The 24,631-nt window shown below is 32.6% G+C and overlaps 1 protein-coding gene across 1 annotated transcript in view; it reads left to right on the top strand.

Annotated features, from left to right (window-relative positions):
• Positions 1-24,631, top strand: part of LOC129222845 (kin of IRRE-like protein 1) — a 554,018-nt gene that overhangs the window by 481,268 nt on the left and 48,119 nt on the right. Inside the window, exon 9 of the mRNA XM_054857396.1 lies at positions 16,518-16,631. Within this exon, the coding sequence (XP_054713371.1) occupies positions 16,518-16,631 (114 nt within the window). The remainder of the gene's footprint in view (positions 1-16,517; positions 16,632-24,631) is intronic.

Raw genomic sequence — 24,631 nt, forward strand, 5'->3', positions numbered from 1 at the left:
TCTTACATCTGCTGCGTCATCTATTGGAAAATTCTTGAACTAAATTTTGGAACTTTGGGGGACGAAACTTACGGCCCACCACATGAATATTTGGCAAAAAAAAATTTTTTCTATCATTAACCATTTTATTGTAATGAATTTTTGAAAACAGTCTGTCTTTTTCAGGACACCCTGTAGTAGCCCATGCGAGAAATATGTATTTTTCAAGTCCAAACCGAAAGTAGACATTGTTTGGTCTTGAGATCTATTTATGGTCTTTTCAAAAGCTAAACAAATCGGATATTGAAGCCTTCCAAATGTGTTTGAAAATTATGACGCTATTAACCGCTGACGTGGTAGCAACAAAATTTCTCCTTTAAACTTTTCCGTCAAAATTGTTGAAATTTTGATGAAGAAACGTGTACCGTTGCATAATGTAGGTGGGTTTAAACTGAAAAAGAACAATTGGTAAACGAATTTTCAACCGAAAATCGTCTAGTGGTATTCCTGGTATATCCAGAGAATTTAAAAATTCAGTTGGAATGTTTACAGCGTTGTTTTCATCGACATGTGTATAGCCTTGTTCAGCAACAACGGTCAGCACAATCTGATTATGATTTTTTTTTCAACTGTCAGTAATGGTTCATTATTCACAATAACTGTAGCTAAGACAGCGCCATTGCACTATTTTTTCTCGCTGCAAATTAGTGTCAACTAAGTCAGTGACCAATCGATTAGGTGATATCACACCATAATGACTAAACAACAAATTTGAAATTGAAATGTATAAATCTTCAATCAACGCAAAAGCTTCATCATACATCTTTGGTGCAAAATCTAGATTTGGACATCGTTGAGTTTGTTTAACTCTATGGAGTACATCTTCAAGCATAAAATTTATATAGTTTCCCCACGGAAATGATGATTGTGTTGGATAATATGTCGTGAAAATTATCTTAAACAAATGACGAATACTGTTTCTCGTTATGCAAAACCTGCATTAGAAAATGCAACTCCCGATGATTGTGTGCTACCAATAATTACAATTCGCGAAATGCGTTGTGAGATGTATTAAACACTCGACAATTAACGGTCCGCAAATATTCCCGTCTTTTAGAGAATGTTTAACGAAAACAAATGCAAAAACAACATTCACTTTGTTTTGGATGCACAGTTTTGTTTTGGATGGAGTTTTGGTCCCAACGTATTGGCTTTAGTTTTTAAATATGCCCGAGATGGATGACTGTTGTGTTCTTTGCTTGCGTGTCTTCCATGATTTTTTTGATTTTATTCAACACTGTTAAAACAATTAAGAAACGTCCTGAAAAATAGCGGGCAGCGAATGCGCCCAATTTCTGCCAGTAACATATCTTAGAAAAATAGGAGCGTATCCCACTAAAAGTCAGAAACCTTCCTAAAATTATCCTGAAGAATTCCGAAACATCTCCGATTCGAGAAAATCATTTTAGAGAGAACCGAAATAAGATTAAAAATAATAGCTTGGCACATTTTTCAACTCACCAAGAAAGTACCAAAAGTATTATCGCAACCATAGCCACTGCTAAGAAGGACTTTCAAGCACGCACAAAGAATTCTACTTGCTTGTTACTCATGGAAAGTTACGGAATCAAGAGACTCCCTTCCTCCCATTGGGAGTTATGTCAATCTGTACGGACCACGACGACGGTAATGAAGCCAGTTCATCACTAAAATTCATTAACCTTCCTGAAATTATCCTGGAATCTTTGAACAATTCAGAACTATCCCAGGCTAAAATCCAGTCGTGTCGCTGGACCTTCCGAAAAAGATTAGGTACGTTGAATAGAAAGCTTGACATCTCTCTATTTTTCCAAGAAAGTTCCAACACTAACGCTGCAAGCCTGGCGAAAGGTAAGACTCTCTAAAAGGTAAAATCTCTTGGGGAACAAAATAAAGAAAATAATTGTTTTCCGCTTAAATTCATTAACCTTCCTGAAATTAACCTGGAATATTTTTGAAGAATTCAGTAGTTTTCTTGATTAAATTCAGTTATGATTCTGGCACTTTCAGAGAAGCCTAACGCAGGTTTAATATAATAGCCTGGAACCTTCCTGCTTTTCTAAGAAAGTTCTTAAAGCATTAATGCACGCACTGCCAACGCGAAGACAGACTCTCCAGCAAGTAGCTCGAATGTAACTCCTCTGCAACTCTTGCTAAGATTCGTGATCCAGATCTGTTTTCACACTCATTGGGTGTTGAGGCCATCTGAACGAACCATAATCGCTACGAAACCGATACATCTATTAAATACGTTTAGTTAATCCTGATACTGGTGGAGAAAAATATTTTTCACAACGGTGTGAAATCTGCAATTTGTAGCAATTCAAGGAAACGTTTTGAAAAATATATTTGATTTTCTCAGGAAGTAAATAATAACCTGTAACATCCCGAAACGTTATATGGAAATTCTGAATAACATTTCTGAGTTTTTTATCATGGTGTTTTTAGCAGTAAGTCATACGATGTTAGAGTTATATCGATTAATTAACTTACACCGCCATCTATTAAGAATTTTTAGAACTAAACAATTAATTCACACTATTATTGCATAATTAATATGAAATTTGCAATAAAAAATTATAAAAACTATCCTATCTTTTAAGTTGGACCAAATGACACGTAGATATGAAATTTGAGAAAAATCGGTGGAGTAGTTTTGGAGTTTACCCCGAACAAACATCGTGACACGAGATTTTTATATATATAGATATATATGAAATAGTTAGTAATCAAAGCAGCGAAAGCGACTGTTCATAATGCTGGACTTTCCGATACATAGAGGGTTAATTCCCAGATTATGTATGTTTCGTTACTACCATAGCCAAGCTTCCGGATTGTATCCCTGATCTTTTTCGATACTAACCAGGGAACAACACAAGTACTGAAACTCGCTAAACGTGGCAACTTTTCTTACAATTTTGGCTGACTTTAAAACCTCATATTCAAAGATCGGGGACACGAGGGCAAAAAATTTATGCGCCCAGAAACATGTTTTACAATGTTCTTTCGATTGCTAATTATTTATTTTTTTTTTCATTATTACACTATCCTGTGGTTTCCTCGAGGAAATTTCTAAGTAGATAAATAGAGTATTCCTAGCTTTATTATGAAATACAGCTGCGATTCTAAAAAACACCAAACTTCAGACAGACAGGCGCACACAGATTTTAATTGTATAAATTACATTGTAGAGTTCACAACTCATTAGATTATTCACTCTCCAGTGTAATTTTCAGTGGCACATTGCAAATTTTCGGTTTTAGAATGTGGAAGATAAAACATGTTTCTTAAACTGCATTTTTAAAAATTTTTGTCTGTATTGAACACGATATGATAGTCAGATATTCGGACTTTGGTGCATATCATTTAAAAAAAATGAATACAATACCAATGTGTCCCTACCTCCTAAAAAAGTTGGGTATTTGAAATAATGCATCTCAAAAGTCATACCCCCCCCCCCCCCCCAACTTCAGCAGATTTATCTTAGTTGATATCGTTCAACTTTTTAATCTGTAACAGCTAGTAATACTTGTTATGTACTAGGTTAAAGACAGCATTTTTCGTTCGTGTGATTAAAGCGTTTTATTTAAGTCTACATTTCAAAATAAGTATTTTAGAAGAGAACTTGAACGATGACATTATGTAAATCAGGATTCTTCTTTGATATAAATAGCTTTACTGCTGTGCATATATCAAGCTTTTTTAAAATGTTTTTTTTTTTTTTTTTTTTTTTTTTGAGTTTCTGTATTTGAAAATAATTTAAAAAGAGTTTTCAAATTAGTCAAATTGCCGTACTAAAACCGATTACAGCCTAAAACAAATGGCAGGAAACTGCAAACCACCTACTCGAGAAGCACTAATTCACTAACTTTATGAAGCGGAACACAGTCTGCAGAATCACTCGAACTGTTGAGGGAGAGACTTATAAAACGGCTATTTAACGGATTTTTACTTCTTTAACTCCCCCCTTTTTTTTCTCCTTCTCAATTCTTACTGGAGAGGTTGCTCACTGATCTCCTCTCTCGAATCCAAGAATAATTTACAGGGACAGCTTTTTCGTTTATGGGTAAATTTAATTTATTTTTATTGCCCGTCGCTGAAAAGCAAATTTATTGCCAATTACATGGCCGAGCGACGTACCGTTTCAAATTCATGGCAATTAATTTTATTAAGTTTCTGAGTTTTTTTTATTTCGTATTACGCACCCTGTTATGTGTTTTTTTCTCCAAACATTTTTCTCCAACTCGTCATTGATGAGCGATTGAATCCCACTTAAAGCTCAGTCTATCTCGATTTTACTCTTTATTTTCCGATTTGTTAGAGCTCTTTCAACGCATTTAATTTTATTATGGTTTTTTTTTTTTTTTTTTGCCTTTTTTTCTAGATTTCGCATAGCATCGTTTTCTTTCAGTTCCAGTGGATAAGACGTATTTTATTTTGTTCGATAGGTTAAACATTTTTAATGGATGTATCTAAAAGACTATATACAGTTCTCCTTTGCTCTATGCTAAAATATATCACAAAATACATACATTTTGTATTAAATACAGAACTGTGTGGTGAAAAAAGTTTTCATCCAAAATATACTCATTTCCAAAGGTAAAGCTCGGAGCCCAAATGCATCGCTCACTCAAATTCTGCAGTAAATGGCAGCTTCCCCAACAGTGGTGGAAATCGAGGTTTGGGGGCCCGTCGCAATGAATTTTCGGAGCCCCATAATCCCCCATATGGGGAGGCTAGGGGTCTCAATAGGGGCAGGGTGGACCAGGATTTCTGGTATCAGAAATGTGCGGCAGAATTTTTTTGATGTAAAATTAACAAAGTAAGCTCAGTGGCTCAGGGTAACGCCAAAAACGCTTCCACGTTCAAACCGTGCTCAACTCTCGGGTTAAGCACGGCGAACTCAGCTTTTACCCATTCAGTAGATCTATCTAGCATGCTTGGGAACTAGACAATGGGAGTTCCATGTGCGGCTAACCACACATCCCGAAAGTCTGCCTAAAACCCCAAAGACCTCGGCGTACGATGGTAACAGTATATTATTACGCCTCCCGTTCCCACCCATCACCAAGTGTATCGAACGCACAGTAGATAGTACATATATGTGCTTTATATAATCGCTATTTTATGTCATTTCAAAATTATGAGAAAACCATGAGAGGGGTTTAAACCTTACATTACGCAAAAGTTCTATAAACTGTGGGATATCCTTTTACAGTACATATCATCGTCACTTATGAGCAACAGTAGGATAGCTTAGTGTTATTTCTGGGATTAGGTATCTTAATGTTGCTCTGAGGCGACGATATGAAGATCTAAAAAATATCTAAAAAAAAAAAAAAAGCTGAATTTCATTTGGCTAACAACACCAAGATTTTAAATAAATATCATACGAGAAATGACCAACGTTTCTTATATCCTTGACTTTTAATTTTTGTTGTTCTGGACACTTCTCTTTCGTAACTTAAAAATAATGTAAGCATGCATTTTTTTTACTTGTAAATCCTTTTCAATGGCTCATTATTTTTCTCCCTGCTGGCTTTTTTATTCAAACATAGGTAATTAAAGCTCTTCGGAAAACGTTTCTTCCATGTTTTAAACACATATGATACTTCTGATTTCAGGAAAAAAATTTTTGGAAATTCGAGCGTATGTTTCATCGAAAAGTTTAACTATTGAAAATTCAAAGATAAATAAGAACATTTTCCAATATTAGCACAGTAATTAGGTGTTTACTATTTGGGTAATGAGCATAGCAAGAACAAAGTAACTATTTGGTGATCCACACTAATGAGCAGTCATATGATGCTTAATTAAAGTTCCAATAATCGCTACATTTTAAGTGGATTGTCTCCGTTGTTTAATTAATAAGCTAAATCATATGAGCGTTATTAGTGCGCTTTGTAATCAGTGATGTAAACAGATAAAGCTTAGCAAAATTATACTGAATTTGGGATTTTAGCTGAAATAAAAAAATTTTTGTACAGAAATAATTCAATAATAAATAATTGAATTGAAATCGTGAAAATGCCGCTGAATGAAAAATGTTTATGTCATACGCTGAATCACTGGTTTTTATTGATTACGAGGAATTCGAATAAGATATACGTTTTGAAAGAGACAGTTATTAATGCATCTAAAGTCTCGAATAAATTTCGTGTAATTCCTCTAATCATTAAAACATTGAAAGATATTATTTTTTTAATTTTTCAAATTTAACAATATCATGATTTGACCATTCGTTGCATTAGAAACTTCTTTTTTGCCGTCTTAAAACTGTTCTGTTTATGCTATTTCGTACTTTTGAACTTCCAATATTCAACTCCAATTTTTAGAGTTTTCTGTTTTCTGTCTTTTGACATCGAATTATTTCAGGATACTTTGAATATTATATTCATATAAAAAGGGGAGAAACGTGTTTATGTTGAATGTATTGTGGAATAAAATGCGTTCAGTTATGGAAATATGAAAATTTATGTGTATTCTACTTAATGCATGTCATAGATTAAAATTATTTTTAACATTTCATAGTTTTTTAAAATCCTCAGTAGCATAGCTATATTATTGTTGCTTAAAATGAGACAATGCGAAATGATTTAGTTATACAATTGAAAGAACTGGTAAAAGTATAAATGTAAAATGTTATTTATGTAAAACATGGGGTTTTATTGGCATCTTAAACTGCAATTTTTCAAAGTAAAGTACTGCTAGGTATATAAATTTATTTTACTTAACTTTGATCCGTCTTAAAACTTTTCCCTACAAAATTACCTTTGAATGCAACTCTTTAAAACCCCATTGATACCCATTCGTTAAGAAATGTAGATTTCTTTCTGACTACCTCAAACTCAGCATCTCTTTTCGAGGATCTGAGCTTAGCCTTACTCAATCTAGCTTAATGACAAATCAAATGATTAAAGGATATGTTTGTAAAAAAACTTACATAATTTATCTCAAAAGGGATAGAAAAGAATAATAATACATTCAACAACATTTTTATGTGAAAAAAAAATGCCTTCGAAAAGATTTTTTTTTCGTTCTAGAATGAATTAAAACTTACTAATGATATCTTCGTTACAAAATTTACTAAGTGAAGTACTGATAGCTCTCCAAATTTCATTTATTTTACTTTGATCCGTCTTAGAACTCTTACCCACAAAACCGTCATTGAATGCAACTCTTTTAAACGCCATTGATAAACTTTCTTCACAAAACACAGTTTTCTGCATGACTTCCTCAAACTTAGTATCCCTTTCCACCGCTTTCATGTCTTTGTCTCCTCGATACAAAGACCCGAAGTGATCCGAGTTTAGCCCTTTCCCAATCTAGTTTGATGACAAACCAAATAGTAAAAAGGGTAAAATCAAATATAAATTACTTAATATATTTTAAAAAAGAGAGAAATGAAAAAGCAATTTACTTAACAACAATATTGTGGTAAAAATCGCCTTCTTAAAGCGTTTTTTCCCCCAGAATCAATTTAATAATTACTAATGGCACCTTACACTACTGTTTTTACTAAGTCAAGTGCTGATAGCTCTCAGAATTTCATTTATTTTACTTTGATCCATCCTAGAACTTTTCCCCACAAAATTATCGGTGAATGCAACTCTTTAAAACGCCATTGATAAATCTTCTTTACAAAATGTAGTTTTCTAGATGAATTCCTCAAACCCAGTATCTCTTTCTACCGCTTTCATGTCTTTGTCTCCTCGATACAAAGACCTGAGATGATCCGAGTTTAGCCCCTTCCCCAATCTAGTTTGATGACAAACCAAAATATACCACCCATCCCTTTCACTCGGGACCTTTCGAACGATATCTCAAGTTTTCAAAAGGCTTATTCCCCGCTGTTCGGAAGTGGTTTGCGAAATCACTTGGGAATGATTAACCTCCCGGCAATATTTTAAGTTTATTAAATCTGATTATCGCTTAATTTAGTTTTCCCTGGCGTGTTTGAATCCTCTCTGGCCTCGTGAGGTACTCCATTCTATAAAAGGAATGGTTTATCCGCTTTAGCTTCAATAATAGATGCGTTTCACTAAGTACAAAGGCGGAGATTTAAACTTGCTCTAAGTGCTTGTCATCATAGACTAAGCAGGATACTGCGTCTTAATTTACTCCCTCGGCTATGCCAGTTTAAAAGCACTATGACTGACTATTTTAAAGTAAGTAGAATGCTAATTTGTTCAAAGAATAGTGATACATTTTGTGATAGTATGTGCGTTTACTTATTTCTTGACGTCATTTAATCCATCAATTATGTTTAACTTTCAGAAAAATTATATCAGAAGAGTTGCTTAGCTTGTTTAATACAACTCCTATTCTGACAGAAATTAAGAAAATAAATGCAGGAAGAAAAAGCGTTAATGCCTATGTTACTTGACGTTTTTCTGATGTTTATTATTTTTTTGAATTAGAGTATTGTCAATCTTTCTGATAAAAGCTTAAAATAATGAATATTTTCTCATATTACATGAGGGAGTACAAGTACTTAAATTTAATTTCTAGAAAAAATATATATACATTTTTTTATATTAAGAAGTACTTCCAGCTTTCAACTTGAAATTGCAAAAAACGTAAAAACTATGGTTAAAGTTATGCAAGAAAGCTTTGAAATTTTTAATTGTTTATAGTTTTCATTATTAAAATCACATCCAGTTAAATTGAAAACTTGCTGGCCGTGTATTCCCAAATAATGGTTAATTTTAATCTTGAAAGATTTTTAAATTGTTTTTTTTAAATTATCTCTCTCGCTCTTATTTCAATTACTCCCGTCTACAACATTATAAAAAACTACATAAGCAGAGATATTTTAACTTAATTATAGCTTTAACGCGGTAGAACTCGCATGCCAAACAGCACACGAAAGGTTGCACTGGGTACCTGAGTGATTTCACCATTAACTTTTGCTTAATGCCATTCGTACATGAGACAGTAAGAAGCAAAGGGGTGTAAGTGATCTAACTAAAAATTCGGAGATAACCAGCACAGATGATAAGTGTACTCCTCCTCTGTCTTTTGGTCAGAGATAGAACTAGCAGCTCTGGTAGGTGCTGCTATAAAGAATGATTTAGAAAAAAAAATCAATGAAAGTCTACCTAGGACCTAATCTTCAACCGCATTTTACTCAGAACTTGAAAATATTCACTCACATCCCTTTGCTTCTCACTGCCTTACATGTAATTTTCAACAAAAGGTTATTGCCAATTTGCAAAACAAATACTTGTACACATGAAAACAATTTATATGACTTTAAATTAACTACAACACGCTTTCAAGAAATACTTAAAATGTTTCAAAATAGGAACTAAATAAAGAAAAGCCACTGAAAAGACACTTAAAGCATTCCCGTATTAAATTTCACATTCGTTTATCACTGGCATAATTGTAGTGAACCTTGCAAGTTAATTGCATACATTTAACGCAAGAAACTTAGGTTTTTGGATTTAGCTTCTAGTTTCACATTTCCCTCCAAGAAACAAATGCGGGTGTTCAGCAAATGAAAAAAAATAACTACCAACAGGTGCTCTTAAAATTGAAAAAAAAAATAGAAATTAAGCTACTGAAGTACGGGTTCAAATCTGTTGAATTGCACACTCGAAAATATAAGATTTTTAATGATTGGGTTGACTTCAAAACCCGCGCAAATGATCTCGGGTTAAGAAATTCACTAATTTCTCATCAATAGGATATTGAACTGAACAGGCAGAAAATGCAGTAATATTATTTTCAACTATAGTAAAGATAGTTAGAAGTATGGAATTGATCAAAGAAAGATAGCCTTTAGAGAGTTAACTCAAAACTGCGTAGTTGAAAATAAAGTTTAAGAATACAAAGTTAATTTAAATATTATTGCAAATTTATAATAGGAACCCTAATCGTTAGTACGAGTCAATAGGAGAATAATTCAAGGACCCTAAAGTGTTCGAGCGTCTTTATTTATAAACTAGGCCCTACTCGCGTAACAGACAGACATCCAAACCTTCAACTTAATTATTAGTGGAGATAGGAATTTTAAGAATCATTTGTGTAAGAAGATGCTCAGGAGAAGAAAACAAAATTAAAAAAAGAGGGTTCTTCCCTAACCTCTCTCCTTACATTCACTGTAATCGGAAAATTATTTTAACATTACCTAAAACTCGCCTGCATCATAAACTGATGAAATTTCAGTTAAGAAATAGTTAAGAGTTTTCGAAAAAGGCTGAAACTGTCATTATCACGTTGCTAGACATCATTACCGCGTCTTCAGAATGTCTTGGTAACTTTATTTTTTAATGTTAAGTATACTATGCAGATTTATAACGATTGAAACTAATACTTATATTTTTACTTGGGTATCATTAATCTAGCACGAAAGCTTGTTAGAAATTATTCAGAAAACTTGAATTTATGACATTGTGTTCAGCTATAGAGAACTTAGTAATGGTGCGTAAAAGATATTTTTATTGAAATTTTTGAAAATATAACAATAAAAAGGGAAAGAATTTTACTAGTTAAAGTTTACTAAATGATTGATATAGGGGCAATCCAGCCGTTCAAGCTTTACCAGTTGGGTAAAGTTTCGAATGATTTTAAGAGCATGTGGTCCTGTATTACTAAGGGTTTAATAAACAAAAATGCCATTAAGTGAGGGTTTAATAAACAAAAATGCCATTAAGTGAGGATGTAAAGAAAATAACTTTCACGCTTTGGTACTGACAAATTTTAATTTAAAATAGGTAATACAATTCATTTATCTTTTAGCTAAACTATAAAACTGAAGTATACCTAGTTAACTGTTTTGTTTGATTTACCCGCTTCCAATTCATAAAAAAGAGACTGAATTAATAAATTTCAGTATAGGGACACGACCGCATTTTTAATTTTTCAAACATTGACTTTTCATATCTTATTTTCCTTGAATAAGTGCAGTAACTCTGTGTGTGTGTGTGTGTGTGTGTGTGTGTGTGTGTGTGTTTGTGTTTTTCAAACTGTTCTATTTGCTGTCAAAACTTTTCTCCATTAAAACTCTATTACAATTTCTGCACCTGCGCGAATTTAGATTCATGTATTAAAAATTTTACTTCACGATTGTTTTTCCTTTTCCTTTTTTACATTTCTCCTTTTTTTGTGATTTCATTTTGTGTGTGCACATGTGCTTTCTTGTTTTACTAAGAGCATTTCCTTCCAAACATAATGTAATTATATTCATGTTTTCCTATTCTCATCGTTCCCTAAGGAACTATAGTTTTCCCCCCATGTACAAGTATTTTATCCATATTTAATGAATTTAATATCATACGAGAAAAATCCTGCTTAAAAGGGTTTCATGGTTTTCAGTTTGTTTTTAAAAGCATCGGTAAGATTTCTATCAATATTTTTAGAGTATAATTATATCAATCAGACTCAGTATGGCTCAATAACAGATTTGCTATCGTTCTTTTATTTTTAGCTCAATTGTCCACTTTTCTTTTTTACCTCAATCCTGCGATGCAATTTTCCATGCAATACAATTTCTATAGTAGAATTGTAAAAAATATCTTATTGGCTGCGGTTTTGAGTTCTAAACACTATTAAGTGAAATACTAGTCGACCCGTGCGGAACTCCGCACTGAGCTTAGAATCGTTTCATAAGGCATTTCGCTCTTTAAAAATTTCAAAGAAAGAACATTATAATGAAGAACCGAAAAAAGTAAACGGAAAAAAGTAAGCGCACAAGAGAAGGCATGTAATTTGAAGACATCAGTAACAAAACCTCGTTAAATACATCTTTGTGATAATTTGATCATCGCTCACCTTTTGCTTGTACGTATTTTCAATGCAAACAAAAATATCATTAAAAGTGTGGCTGAGTGACTCATGAAAAAGCAGTAACTTTGCATGTGAAAAACCAGGTTGTAGCAAATCCAGTTCTGCCCATGTAAGCATCTGACGGAAAAAAAGAAACATTAAAGAAATATTTATTGACACGGATTCAAACTGGCGCCATTCTGATTAACAGCACGACACTCCAACAAACCTAGCAATTGCGCCTTCCTTTTCGAATGCTATTTATTAAAGTAATGCGTAATAAAAAAACAGCAAAAAAGCTTTTTGTCGAAAAAAAAGATCATGCGTCTATGTTTTATCATTAGCCAGCATGATACGATTTAAAATAATTCGTAAAATATGGAATTTGATTAAAGAATGAGGAAGATCTGACGTAGCGATTGAAACAAACATTATAGAGAAGTAATAAATTCGATTGAAAATAAGTGTTTTTATTTTTGAATATTGAACAATTTCCCTTAGCAGGCTGCTGTAACCATTACGGCTTAAATGCCGGCACATGTTTTTCCTTTGATCGAACATTTAAAATTCAAAACCAAAACCAGTTAAATGAGTCCGTTTTTTAAGTGTAATTTTTGGAACGTAGACAAAATGTATTTTTTTTTCAGCCGAAAGCAGATGAGTAGAAAATGATTTCTTAATAACGAAGTTGATAATAATTTTAAAGTTTTATATCGTATTCGAATAAATAATTATAGGTTTACTGGGTGAAACTCGTACTTTCAATTTGGCGTAGTATTTTTTCAATTTGTACAAAAGGTCAAACACTGCTATTAGAAAATTCTACATTTCAGCATACAATGAAAATGTTTTTCTCACAAAAAGGATTCCCTTGGAGTAAATCTAATACTTTTTTTATGCTAACATTACGCTTAGTAGTCTGGACGGGGTCAAAACTTAAAAAAAGGGAAGAACACCCTTCGATTAACAGTCAACTTATCTGAATGATAACTGTAGCCTGCATAAAGGAGCCGAAACACCAAGTAGCATTCCCACTGCATTTATTTTATTAAGCGTTATCTGTTGTATGTAATGGGTATATGTAATGCACAATATTAATGTAAATTTGCTATTATGTCGGACAGTCCGAGCTTGCCCAAAGTTCAGATAGCTAATAGCCGAACGCTCTACCAAAGAAAACTTATCAGTTTAACCGAACAACTAAGTCCAGGACTTTTAAACTTTATTTAAAACACACACACACACACACACACAGGTTAATTTAAAAAAAAAATTTCTTGCCGAAAGCGACGTAAAAAATTGGAAAATTGCATTAGAACTTTGCTTTTAAAAAAAATGCCAAGAAAAAAAAGGTTTTGCTACAGCAAGGGGCGTTTTCGAAAATTTGATTTTTAGACCGTAAGTCTATTTTTTGTCATTCTGCGGCCTGATGAATTTTAAAATGGGGGGGGGGGATTTCTTCAAGAGAAAAGAAAGATCTCGTATACTGACAGAAAAATAATCCACAGAAATAATATATAAGAATAAGATATTGAAGAGAAGTGCTTTTATTTTTAAAAAAATTTACAATTTTTTATCACAGGCTGCTTGAACCGTTATAGCTTAGATGGCAGCACGTGTTCATCATTTAACAGCACGGTTAAAATACAAAAAAATTTGAATTAAGTTCTTTTTCAAGAGGAACTTATCAAATGCATTAAAAATGTGATAGACTATTTTTTTTTTTTTTTTTTTTTTTTTTTTTGCAAAAAGAAGGAAAAATATATATTTTACTCTTCAAAGTGAGGTAATTTTTTTATTTGTACAAAGAATCAAAAACTCAGTAGAAGAATCTATATTTCAATATACGATTTATTATTTTTTTCTGAACAAAAAACAATTCCATTGTAGTCTGAAATCTTAAACCTGATACTTATATTTTCACTTACATCATGCTTTAATTTTCGTACCGGAGCCAAAGCTTTAAAAACAAAAAAAGCCTTACAATTAAGAATCAATTTAAATTCATGTTGCATCAAGTTTTCATAACAGCGAAGAGCGTTTCCACCTCATCTATTCTATCGCCTCATAATTATTATTCATTGTTATTATGTTTTCATGTAATACGCGATATTTCTCTAACTTTTTGATGCAGATTGTCTGGACATAGGCCCGAACCCGCATTCTCCTGGTTACCAGTTGAACGCTCTCTTTAAAACAGGTTTTTTTTGGCAGAAAAAATAAATTTTAGACCGTGGGTCTATTTTTCGTCAGTAGCCTGTACGATAAGTTTTAAAATAACGTGTAAATCAAAGAAAGCGATCAAGAATTGAGGAAGATCTCGCGTAGAAACCAAAAACAGGCCACAGAAATAATATATCAGGATTTTAGAGAGGGTTTTTTTTTTTTTTTTTTTTTTTTTTTTGCGTTTAGTATTAAAACGTCGATTACTTTCCATAAATTATTAAAATTATTGTCCCACAAGCAGATAATTAGTACGATGCAAATAATTTTTTGCACTTTTAAATTTACATTTTTCTAGTGTTAAATTTTTTAACATGGTATATCAAAAAATGGTATTTTAAGTGTAATTAGTTTAATGCCATTTTTTCCCACAACAAAAAATTAGAACGTTTTTTATGTCTACCTAATTAGTTGCACTTTTCAAGAGACATTAGAATGATTGCTGCTGTTTTTCATTACAAATATTCAGGACATAAATTTGTGAAATACAACGGGACTGTCTTAATAATAAACATACAATATCCTTTATACACACAAAAGCAGAACATTACACCCCAGTTAACTTGCACTAGTCGACTTGCTCTAAAAATGCTATACTTGTTTCTCCTTCCCGAAGACCGCTGGTAAATGTCTAAATGTGACCAACCAGCCAACTGTGCAGATTAAACTAAAACAGTCCAAGCAATTCACTCCCGGATGATTCTAATTGGGAAATGCTTCTTTTAAATTCTTCTGCCGATGGGACGGTAGAACTAAAGCATACAATGCTTGACCTTCGGTATCTTTTGTTCCTTTCGCAGTGGATTATAACTCTGTGACCGGCGCTTTGTTTCTTTTCATTACCGCATTTGATAAAGGGGAAGGAGTAGCGATAAAAGTTTTGTATGTCGCTGAAAATAGGAGTGAGGTAATGTTTAAATGGGAAGAGTGGTGGTTAGGTAGTTAGGTATTTCACAACGACCGGTGAGGTAAGGTTGGTATTCTTGCCTTTATTAATGTAAACATTTTTCTCGCATTTGTTAAATAGTTTAAAACTTATGTGATATGATTTAGAATCTTGATTACAAAAAAAAATGTTGTGGTTGATTTTAAAATCTTAAAATTGATCAAATTCAGAAAAAAACATGCTTAGTTTCCAAAAAAATTGCCTTGGTAAATAAATTTTCTAAGAAGCGCTGTTTTTAACCTTCTTTTTATCCCTGTATTCTATTCAAATCTTTGCAAGTGCTTGCTGTCTAAATGGAAAGTTTATATCTAGTTAGGCCAATATGAGTCAAAAGACAAAGATTCCCCGTTTGAAGAATTAATTTCGTTCTTTTTTTTTCTTGCACGAACGTTGAAAAATACTTTGAATTTCTTACTAATTCCTGATTTTTGTTTCTTTCGGCTACATGCAAAATTCATGCAAGTCGAACACTAGACCCTTTTCGGTGGGAAATCTTTACGTTTTTGATAAGTATAACAATACGTAATATTTCGTCATATTTTTTAATACTAACTGTATATGCATTTTACAGAAATAATTCGAATTATATTATTGTTATTTTTGTGACATTTTTCCGCCCACAGTAACTTTTGTTGATTTGAGAAGCGGAAGAAGCAACTCATGTCGCACAGCCATTAGACAAAAAAGTTTCTAATTCATTACACTGCTCCGATAATCTCTGCATTTTAGGTTGTTAGTTTGTGTTATTTAAGTGAATGCGGTTTCTATTCATCAGATTAGAGTAAACTTAAACTATACTCAAATACTTTATCAGATTAGAAAATAAACTGTAAGCTATACTCAAATACTTAAAACAGATTACTTCAATCAAAATGTACTGAATTACTTAAATGATAATTTCTTGATGATAAAAAACAATACATATTTTATAGTCATTTCACCAATTCGATAAAGTTTTTTAAAAAAATCATTTTCACATTTTCCTTAAACAAATATATCTCTGTATCTCGGATGAATTTGTCTGTAGTGTTAAAAGTTTTACCGAAAAACAAATATCACTGACATTTATTTTGCTTTTCTATTACACTCAACTTGTTTTCCTTTTAACTTGAAATATGATTCTAATCTAGACTGTTGGCAACGGATGTTGGGAAACCGAAGGACGGGAAAAAAAAATCTTCCGTCAAAATACCCTTTTGAGAGATTTCGAAAGCATTTGAAAAGTACTACTCTGTAAAACATGAACGGTAAAAATTTTAAAAACGTATAATGTAAACATAATATTTTGATTCATCTCCAACTCCGAAAGAAACTTTCCCATTCAGCATAATTTACTCTTAAGCCTAATTGGATGATTTTAAATGAAGCATAAAATTCTTAATTTGAGGTAGTTAAACTTTTAAAAGGTAAGTTATTAGCTCTTTTTGAAATTTACGAGCTTACCACATATCTAATTGCTGCAAAACTGAAAAAGATCTCATTATTTAATGTTATCACTTCTCCAAATGAGGAAGTAATTTGCATAAGATGAAATCGCTATTTTTTTTTCTAATTGCAGAGCCTGTAGCGATGTCTGTCGTAATCGGCATCGTAGTTGGATGCATCGTGCTCTTACTCATCATAACTCTCGTCATTTTGTATCTCCTCAAGGCGGAAAGAATGTGCTTCAACCGTGAGTATTTTTCTAAATCTCGATTTTGTGTTGCACTTTTTGGTTCATTTATGTTACGTTGCTACTGATTGCTGTTATTTTTCGTTTAATTATTTTTGCCTGCGGTTTATATGCTCATTTTTGTTCTTTTAATTCCTCTTTGGAGTTTTGTGGATGTTGATAGAGTGTGCTAGAGGTGTTGTTAGAAAGATGGTTTAAGACAATAAACACGCATTTAAAAAAAGGAGTATTTCGTTAGATGTAACATTAAATCTTTCATGAGAGAGAAAATGTTTGCTTTTGAACCTCAAAGATTTATTTAAATATGTTACATGATTCTGTGAAAGTGGATACATTGAGGGAGTTAAGTATTTGACAAAGACGCACATTAAATATAAAAGCATGTGAAAATAATGCTTATTTTTAAACTAGAAAGAGGTTATTTAAATCATGATTTTATAAATTAACATTTAACTGTGTTAAGAATGTCTTCACTGCTAAAATAAAAATTGAATTCAATTTTTAAACAATGCAAAGAACCTAATGAATAACATAATTAATAACATAATCCAGTGTTAATTTAAATTGAATTGCGTTTGAAAATGATGAAATATAAACTAAAATTTGAAATATTCTTGACTGTTGATGATAAAGATGGAATTCGTTATAAGCAAATGAAAATTATTGTTTTCGTAAATGGAACAATGTTGGTAAATATTCATATTTTTATATTTGAAAAACTTCTAACGTATAAAATTATTAAATCGTAACTGAGAAGCATTTCCTTGTTTACTGTATTAATTTCAGTTGTATCGCACAAAAAATCTTCAGAATTTATTAGTTGAAATATGAAAGCACGAACAATGAGAAAATATGATGTTCTCTACTCTTTTCTAGGTAATAACCCTATCAGGAGGAGATCTAATGAGTTATTTTTTAAGGTTTTTTTTTTTTTTTTTTTTTTAATTTGGTACTTCATAAACTGAAGTACCAAAAGTCATACGAAGACCTCAATGTCATGGGAACTATCCTTTTAGTTTGAGAAACCAACTCGACTTGTCACGAACTCATAAAGCCGTAGAAAGGTTTTTGAAGAAGTACAAAGGCATATTCTCTCTACAATAAATTCAGAAGGTACAGCCAATTTATAATTTTATTAAAGAACTGACCTTTCGATTACGTCCAAACGCTTCTACTATAGCTAGGACTAGTGCTCTATGTAGCCAAATAATCCGCTGGATCTTTTCTGGAAAATTCCTTAAACCAATAACGAACGATATTGCTTCAGTATCAAGGAATATTGATATTTTTGAAAGAACATTCATTGTCAAAAAATTTAGTCTTTGAATGTCTAGCTGAATGTACCTTGTGAAATCAGCTTGCATCAGTTTGTAACCACGACTAGTTTGCAAAGTGGTGTGTTAACAGCTTGAGAGCAATGAACTTGTGGCAGAGGAGGTTTTAGGGTCTGGCCAATAAGTTTACTGTCCAACCAAAGTCTCAGTAAGCAGTAGCAAGTTATAAATAAACACACATTAGTAGGTCTTCATTTGCCAACGTTACATTTCGGTACAGCTTTTTCAGTGACATGAAGTTGTTTCCCGCAATTATTATTGACATTGTTTGGAATTTTTGCATGCATCTTAACTTTAACTTATCTACTGGTCAAGTATTGGGAATCATTGCTAGTGATCGGCTTCTCATAATAAGAGGCATGACCTTGGCTTCATTTGAATGGGAGTTCAAGGAAGGTTAGGTCCTGTGATTATTTTTGGCTTGATAAAAACGTATAACAGGAGGAATACTAAATATATTTGGGACAAACCTAACCTGGCAGCGCAGTAATGCTGAAATTAGGATGTGCGTAGTTTTTACTGTGCTGCCATGCTAGGTTTGAATTAAATATAGCTTGGTATGAAAACAACTATTGAAGACTATATGGCTCCCGAAATACCTTAAGAAAGAAATTAAGCCCTGAACACGCCTTTAACAATAAATAGTGCGCTACATGCATATGTGCATCTAGGAATTTTGAATTCGCAAGTAAAGCCTGAATTGAAATGCTCTTTGCTTTTAATTCAGCTAATATATTATATTTAAAGTATATTATGTAAAACATAATCCTGACAATACAAAAACTGTCGAGAAAAATTCCATTTATTTCTCATTTAAAAGTTCTTAAGACATTAAAGGAAGAATTATTTTCATCTGCGCTCTATTACGAGAAGTTAATTTAGAAGAAACCTTATTCTTAAAGAACCAATTTCTCAAAGTACGTTCATTAGCTTCTAGTCTATCTCAGAGAGATCGAAACTACTTTCCTGGCCAGAAGCCATTTTAAAAACACGAAAAGGAAAAAAAAAGTTTAAAAATTCCCCTCGCGCATAAAGTGAGGCGCAGTTCTATTTTAATTAAAAATTTGACACTCGCTTCTCTTAAGCGATGAAAAATCCCCCCTCATACATTTCAATTACACTTTTCAGCGCAAGAAACGTCATTTTGTAGCTCTGACAAATTCATTATAGGTTTCTGAATAGAAAATAAAACAAAGTGCACCGAAATAAGAAAATTTAACTTCAGCACGTTTCAGTAACAGATGGCTCGGGAGTGCGGCCCCAATTTTTGCGCTTCCAATATTGAAGACATTTATTACGCCCGCTTTTTGGAACTCCTGATGAAGTTTAAGAAAAACATTCAAACGGAGCTTCAGCGCTCTGGTTTATAAATGATGGCTTTGATGAGTTTTTCAAGAGATGATTTCCTTTTTGCTAAATTCATATCTTGGTTATATCTTATCCTTATGCGTGCTACATTTCAGCTGTTAACTTTCTGATCTGTTCTTTGTTAGTGCTCTCCTCAGTGATTTTATCGTTGATTTTCTAGGAGCAGTTGGTCCGTTTAATAACCCAATCATAAAATTATTATTTTTTTTGTTTTTAAATGAAAGTTTTATTTTCAATAAAATATATCGAGCCTAAATTGCACCATAAGTCACTGTCTGTTTAGCTAATAGTCCTAAGATACCACAATTTGTCGCCTTTTTCAGCTAGTACGTGTAATGTTTAAACGTTTCAAAATAGTTGTCGTAGCGTTTATGTAACGAAGTGTACAACGTAGGTTAGTTTTTACCAGGCTGCACTGATTTCGGATAAAGGAGTCGGAAGTCGGTCACTATCCCTCAAAGCTCGCAAAAGTCTGCCAGTGCTTGCGAAGTCGGAGTTGAACTTTTTTTGGGGTAAAGAAGTTGGAATCGGTCATTTTCTGTCCGACTACGTAACCTCGGTTTTAACAATAAATTTTTGGAGTGAAACAGGTATAATTGTCAGCGGATTTCAACCTGATTTAGCTGGATTCTTTCAAAAGCGCTTCGTGTTATGATAGTATATGAAAATAAAAGAAATAACAAATTTTGAAAACAAAACAATTTTTTTAAATTCCTGTTATGATCTAGTTTTGACAGCAAAAGGCTAAAAATGATGGTTTATTTAAAACGTTATGGACGCTTTTTACTTAAATGTAAAAATCGGGATCATATACTAGAAACATTTGAATTTCATAATTTTACCGAAGCATATTTGTTATGCTATTTCTTAGAAACTAATACATGTTAAGGCAGAGGAGTACATCTAATTAATAATCCATTGTTAAATAACGAGAATATCACTTGTAGTTTAGCAATACATTATAACTTCGATGTTTGATTTGCGCTTGAACAAACGACTCGGAGTCCTCCATATTTAATATTAGGTTTCAACACACATCGGAGTAACATTAAAGGTACTTCTAGTCTTTAACTGTTGAAATCCGTGCAAGATTCGATAATGACGTTCATTCGTAATTGTCCCATTCCGCGCAAGAAACATCATTAAACATATTTAGCAATCTACCGCTTGTCATCAAATTATGCAATTAAAATTAGATTAAGCATTTTTTGGGATCTAAAATGAAGCTGGGACACATTTAATGACATTTTAAGTATTTTTAAGCATGAAATAAAATGATTTTATGGAAAGAATTCCGATAAAGTTGGCGTTCCTGCTGGTGAGAGGCATTATCAGAAGAAGATTTTTAAACGAGAAATGGTTTAAGATGATCGGAAGTATCTCGGCTTTATTATTTTCGATCTGCATTTGCTCAGTACTTTGTGATAAAATCTATCAGGCGGGTTATATTCGGAAAAATGATAATTACTTCCAGAATGTTCTCCCGAATATACATGTCCTGAAGAACTATACCTTCGATATTGCGTGCATTTCGACCTGCAGCAGTTTGATGATTGTGTTCTGATTTTTTTAAATCTTTCACTCCAGCATTGATATCTATTGGAAAATAATATCCTATTTGTCTTGAACAAAAATTTGTTTTCATATAGATTTAATATTGTTACTTTATTAGCCTCCTGCAGCGACCAGCTGGTACGCTAATTCTTTTATTAATAGCAAATAAGCTAATTATAGCTAAAATTCTCAATATTTAAATTTTGCTGGTCTGAACACTTTAATTTATACAAAACGTGATCTTGGAGGTGCAGTTTTGTAGTGATACGTGCATTTTTACGATTAAAGGTACTATAAATGGGCAAGATGGTGTTTGCGTTAGACTGCAGATCAACTGTTTGAAACGTGTTGAATAAAAGGATTCTTTACTTCGTTCAACCATTTCATTTATTTTGTGCAGGGATGTATTGCTGAAGGAAAAGTAAAATTGAAACATTTAGCTCTCGTTATGCTATTTGCTATGTAAAACTAATTACAACTGAAAACAAGTACTTATCCACTACACAGGTTTTTTTGATGTAAAAGTAAATATATCGATTAAACTTATGAGAACTGCATAAATAATTTTAAGTTATAATATATTACTAATGTAGCAATTAATCTTTTAAACAAATAACAAAAAATCTTTTATAAAGTAAAATGTTTAGGTAAATTTTACCGCAGGGACTCCTTTGAGGAATCATAAAGAGCCTAAATATATTGCCAACATACCATTTGGAATCATAACCAACTGCAAAAATAAGAAGATAAATTGGAAACTAGAGTGAAAAGCACTTCTTCATGCTTCAGTAAATAGGTAAAAGGGATTTTTTTCCCTTTTTTATTTTGCAAAACAACTCAGCAGCCACTGTCCCTGCCGTCTTTCGAGGTTATAAGGTTCAATATTTACATTTCTGTTTAGGCTAATGACTAAATGATGAAATAAGCAATAAAAAAGTTTATATAGTAAAAGTTCAAAAATTTCCATTACTTTCAGTTAGCTGCTATTTGATCTATTGAACAACAAACTAGGCGAGATGCCACACGCCCCTTCCGTTTTTCTAGTGCTAAAAAGTTTAAAGTGACACAAAGTTAACTAACGTGATTGAGGTTCCCCTAAACGACTTCACCTTCATTTAACAACTTTTATAGGATAATACATTTTTAAAAAATACTTGACGCTTTAACAATCATTTTTAATCACGCAAGCGTAGATTTTCATCTAATTTGTTTCGAATACTCGATTTCAAAATTCGTTTTTCATTCTTATGTGATATCTTTAATCACATAAATTGTAGTGGGGGAAAGTCGGATAGCCAAGGCCGGCTGGTAGCCTCGGCCACTGTAGATTCCAGGCAACCACGCACACATAGATAAAAAGTGCACTCACCAAACCGCGTAGTTAAATATTCGCCGCATTAGTGACGTAATCTTTGAGCGGGCAACAAGTGACAGTTAATTGTTTTCATCACCGAGATTTTTTCGCGCGCCGTTTACTTTTCAAATACAGGTTATAGATATTGAATGTAAGTACTTTATTATCATTTATAAATTATTCTTAGCAGTAATTGTTATACTTAAAAGGGTAGGTTATTTTATGTCGCTGGGATTGAAGGTTTTTTTAAATATAAATAGAATGTTGAAGACGGTTGGGTAAACCGGGCATAATCTTGTCGGGTAGCCTCGGACAATTTTTGAGTGGAGAGAAAATCTGTATTTAAATGTTTCTATCGCGTTTTGTAGTATTACATAGTATTACATGAATTTTGTGCCATCTGCAACGATCAGTATTGAACAGGAGCCAGCCTCGAGTGGAAATCCTAGATGCACGACCACTGATGCGACGTCCCAGCCATCAGGAAGCCGCAACCAGCAGTCGCCGTCCAGCCTGGTATCCCCCATAATAAACAGTGCAAGTTCAGTTTTTTCCCAGCCATTAACCAGCCAATCCTGTGCAAAAGAACAATTGCTCAAACAATTGTCTCCTCTTCCTGATGCATCCAAGAAAAGACTCACAACGTGTTCACGAAAATATCAAAAGAGCGAGATTCTCACCTCTTCTCCAATTAAAAATGCTAAGGTGGAGAAAAAAACAATTGCAACTAACAAAGCTATAGCGTTAGAGACTAAAAAAAGGGCACAGCATCCATCAAAAATATGAAAACCAAACAGAACATCCAAGAATTTTCGAGAGACCAGGAAACAGAGTGCTTCATTTGCGGAGAAACATTTGAAGAAGATTGGATACAATGCCATGAATGTAAAGGCTAGGCGCATGAAGAATGCATAGATATTGACCCTTCACAGCTTTACTATTTTTGTGACGTCTGCAAAGCCAAAGAACGACTTGGTCATCGCTAATATGTATGCCCGGAGCTACCCGCCAAAAAAAGAACAGTCTAAAATTTAAGACTGTTTGTTAGACTTGATTAGAGCTAAAATAAAGAAATTATCTGAGATACTTGCACTAAAATACTTTATATATATGTTATTTAACGTTTTGATACTAAATAAATATCTATGTCCATTTAAAAATTAAAATGTGTTTTGTTTATGTGTCCGTGGCTACCCGACTCTCCCCTAGTCAATAAAAGTATAATTAAGTGACATTGATCTACTTGAGAATATTTTGTTTCTCTGTTGTGCTTTTGCTGTTGTACATTTTCCTCCTCTCATATTGTTTAGTTGCAATAAAAAACTTAAACTTTAGTTCCTTCATTTCTCAAAAAGTTAGTAATCTATAATAGTGTAATTCTAATATAAGGAGTCGGGATGTTCTTAAATATTTCATAATTTACCTTTTCGAATGCGCCGTTTAATTGAATGAATTCAAATATCGTATTAATTGTCTTCAACTTATTTATGTATGGCAAGCATCATTGGAAATATTTGTGTTGTCACATGAAACTTTCGGTGACCTCAATCAGTTATTGAAAATACATTAAATGATCATTAAATCATTAAGATTATCAATTTTCAAAATGTTTATGCTTCGCCACTCCATTGTTTCCCATGTATAATCAATCTAGAAAGCTAGCTTTCGAAACAAGTATTATGCATAAAGGAATTTAAAAATTCATTCATAGATAAATAACTACTTGATAACCTATCAAATTAGTATTTGTATTTCTTTTGGATATCCTAACTTATCGAATAAATCTGTTACGAAATGTACAGAATACCATTTAAGCAATACACACTTACAAAACTTTTTCCTTTACGTATAAGTTGAATTCCAATTGGACTTAGCGCTTTAGTCGGTGATCCATTTGCGAAGTGAGCATTTTTTTCGGACATTGATCGATTTCGGAGTTGCGAGTTCTATCATATATATGACTTAAAGTTGCTTGCATATAGAAATTGAGCAGTTATATTACTTTATCAATTAAGATGCGATAACCTAAAAAGTGATGTCATACTTAGCAATACTTTTTTCAGAAAAGTTCATTTTTTGCAAAAAACAGTTTTAAATTTCATACGATATGCTTTTAAATTTCCTTTTTTTTTTTTTTTTTTTTCAGTTGAACATTTTTTCCTCTTACCATAAGCAAGACGAAATCGTTTTTGTGACTAACGTTTCTTTCGAAGAGAAATACAAAATAATAATAATTATAATAAGCCACGGACTATCAAAAATTAAAACGCATACGAAACAGGTTGTTATGAGTTCAGACAAGGAACCACAAGCTAAAAAAAAGAAATAAATAAATTCAGGAGTTTCATGGGATGTTATCGAGACGTTGTATTCTAAAAAAAATAAATAAA

The sequence above is a fragment of the Uloborus diversus genome, chromosome 5 (genome assembly GCF_026930045.1).
Source record: "Uloborus diversus isolate 005 chromosome 5, Udiv.v.3.1, whole genome shotgun sequence".
Classification (NCBI taxonomy): domain Eukaryota; kingdom Metazoa; phylum Arthropoda; class Arachnida; order Araneae; family Uloboridae; genus Uloborus; species Uloborus diversus.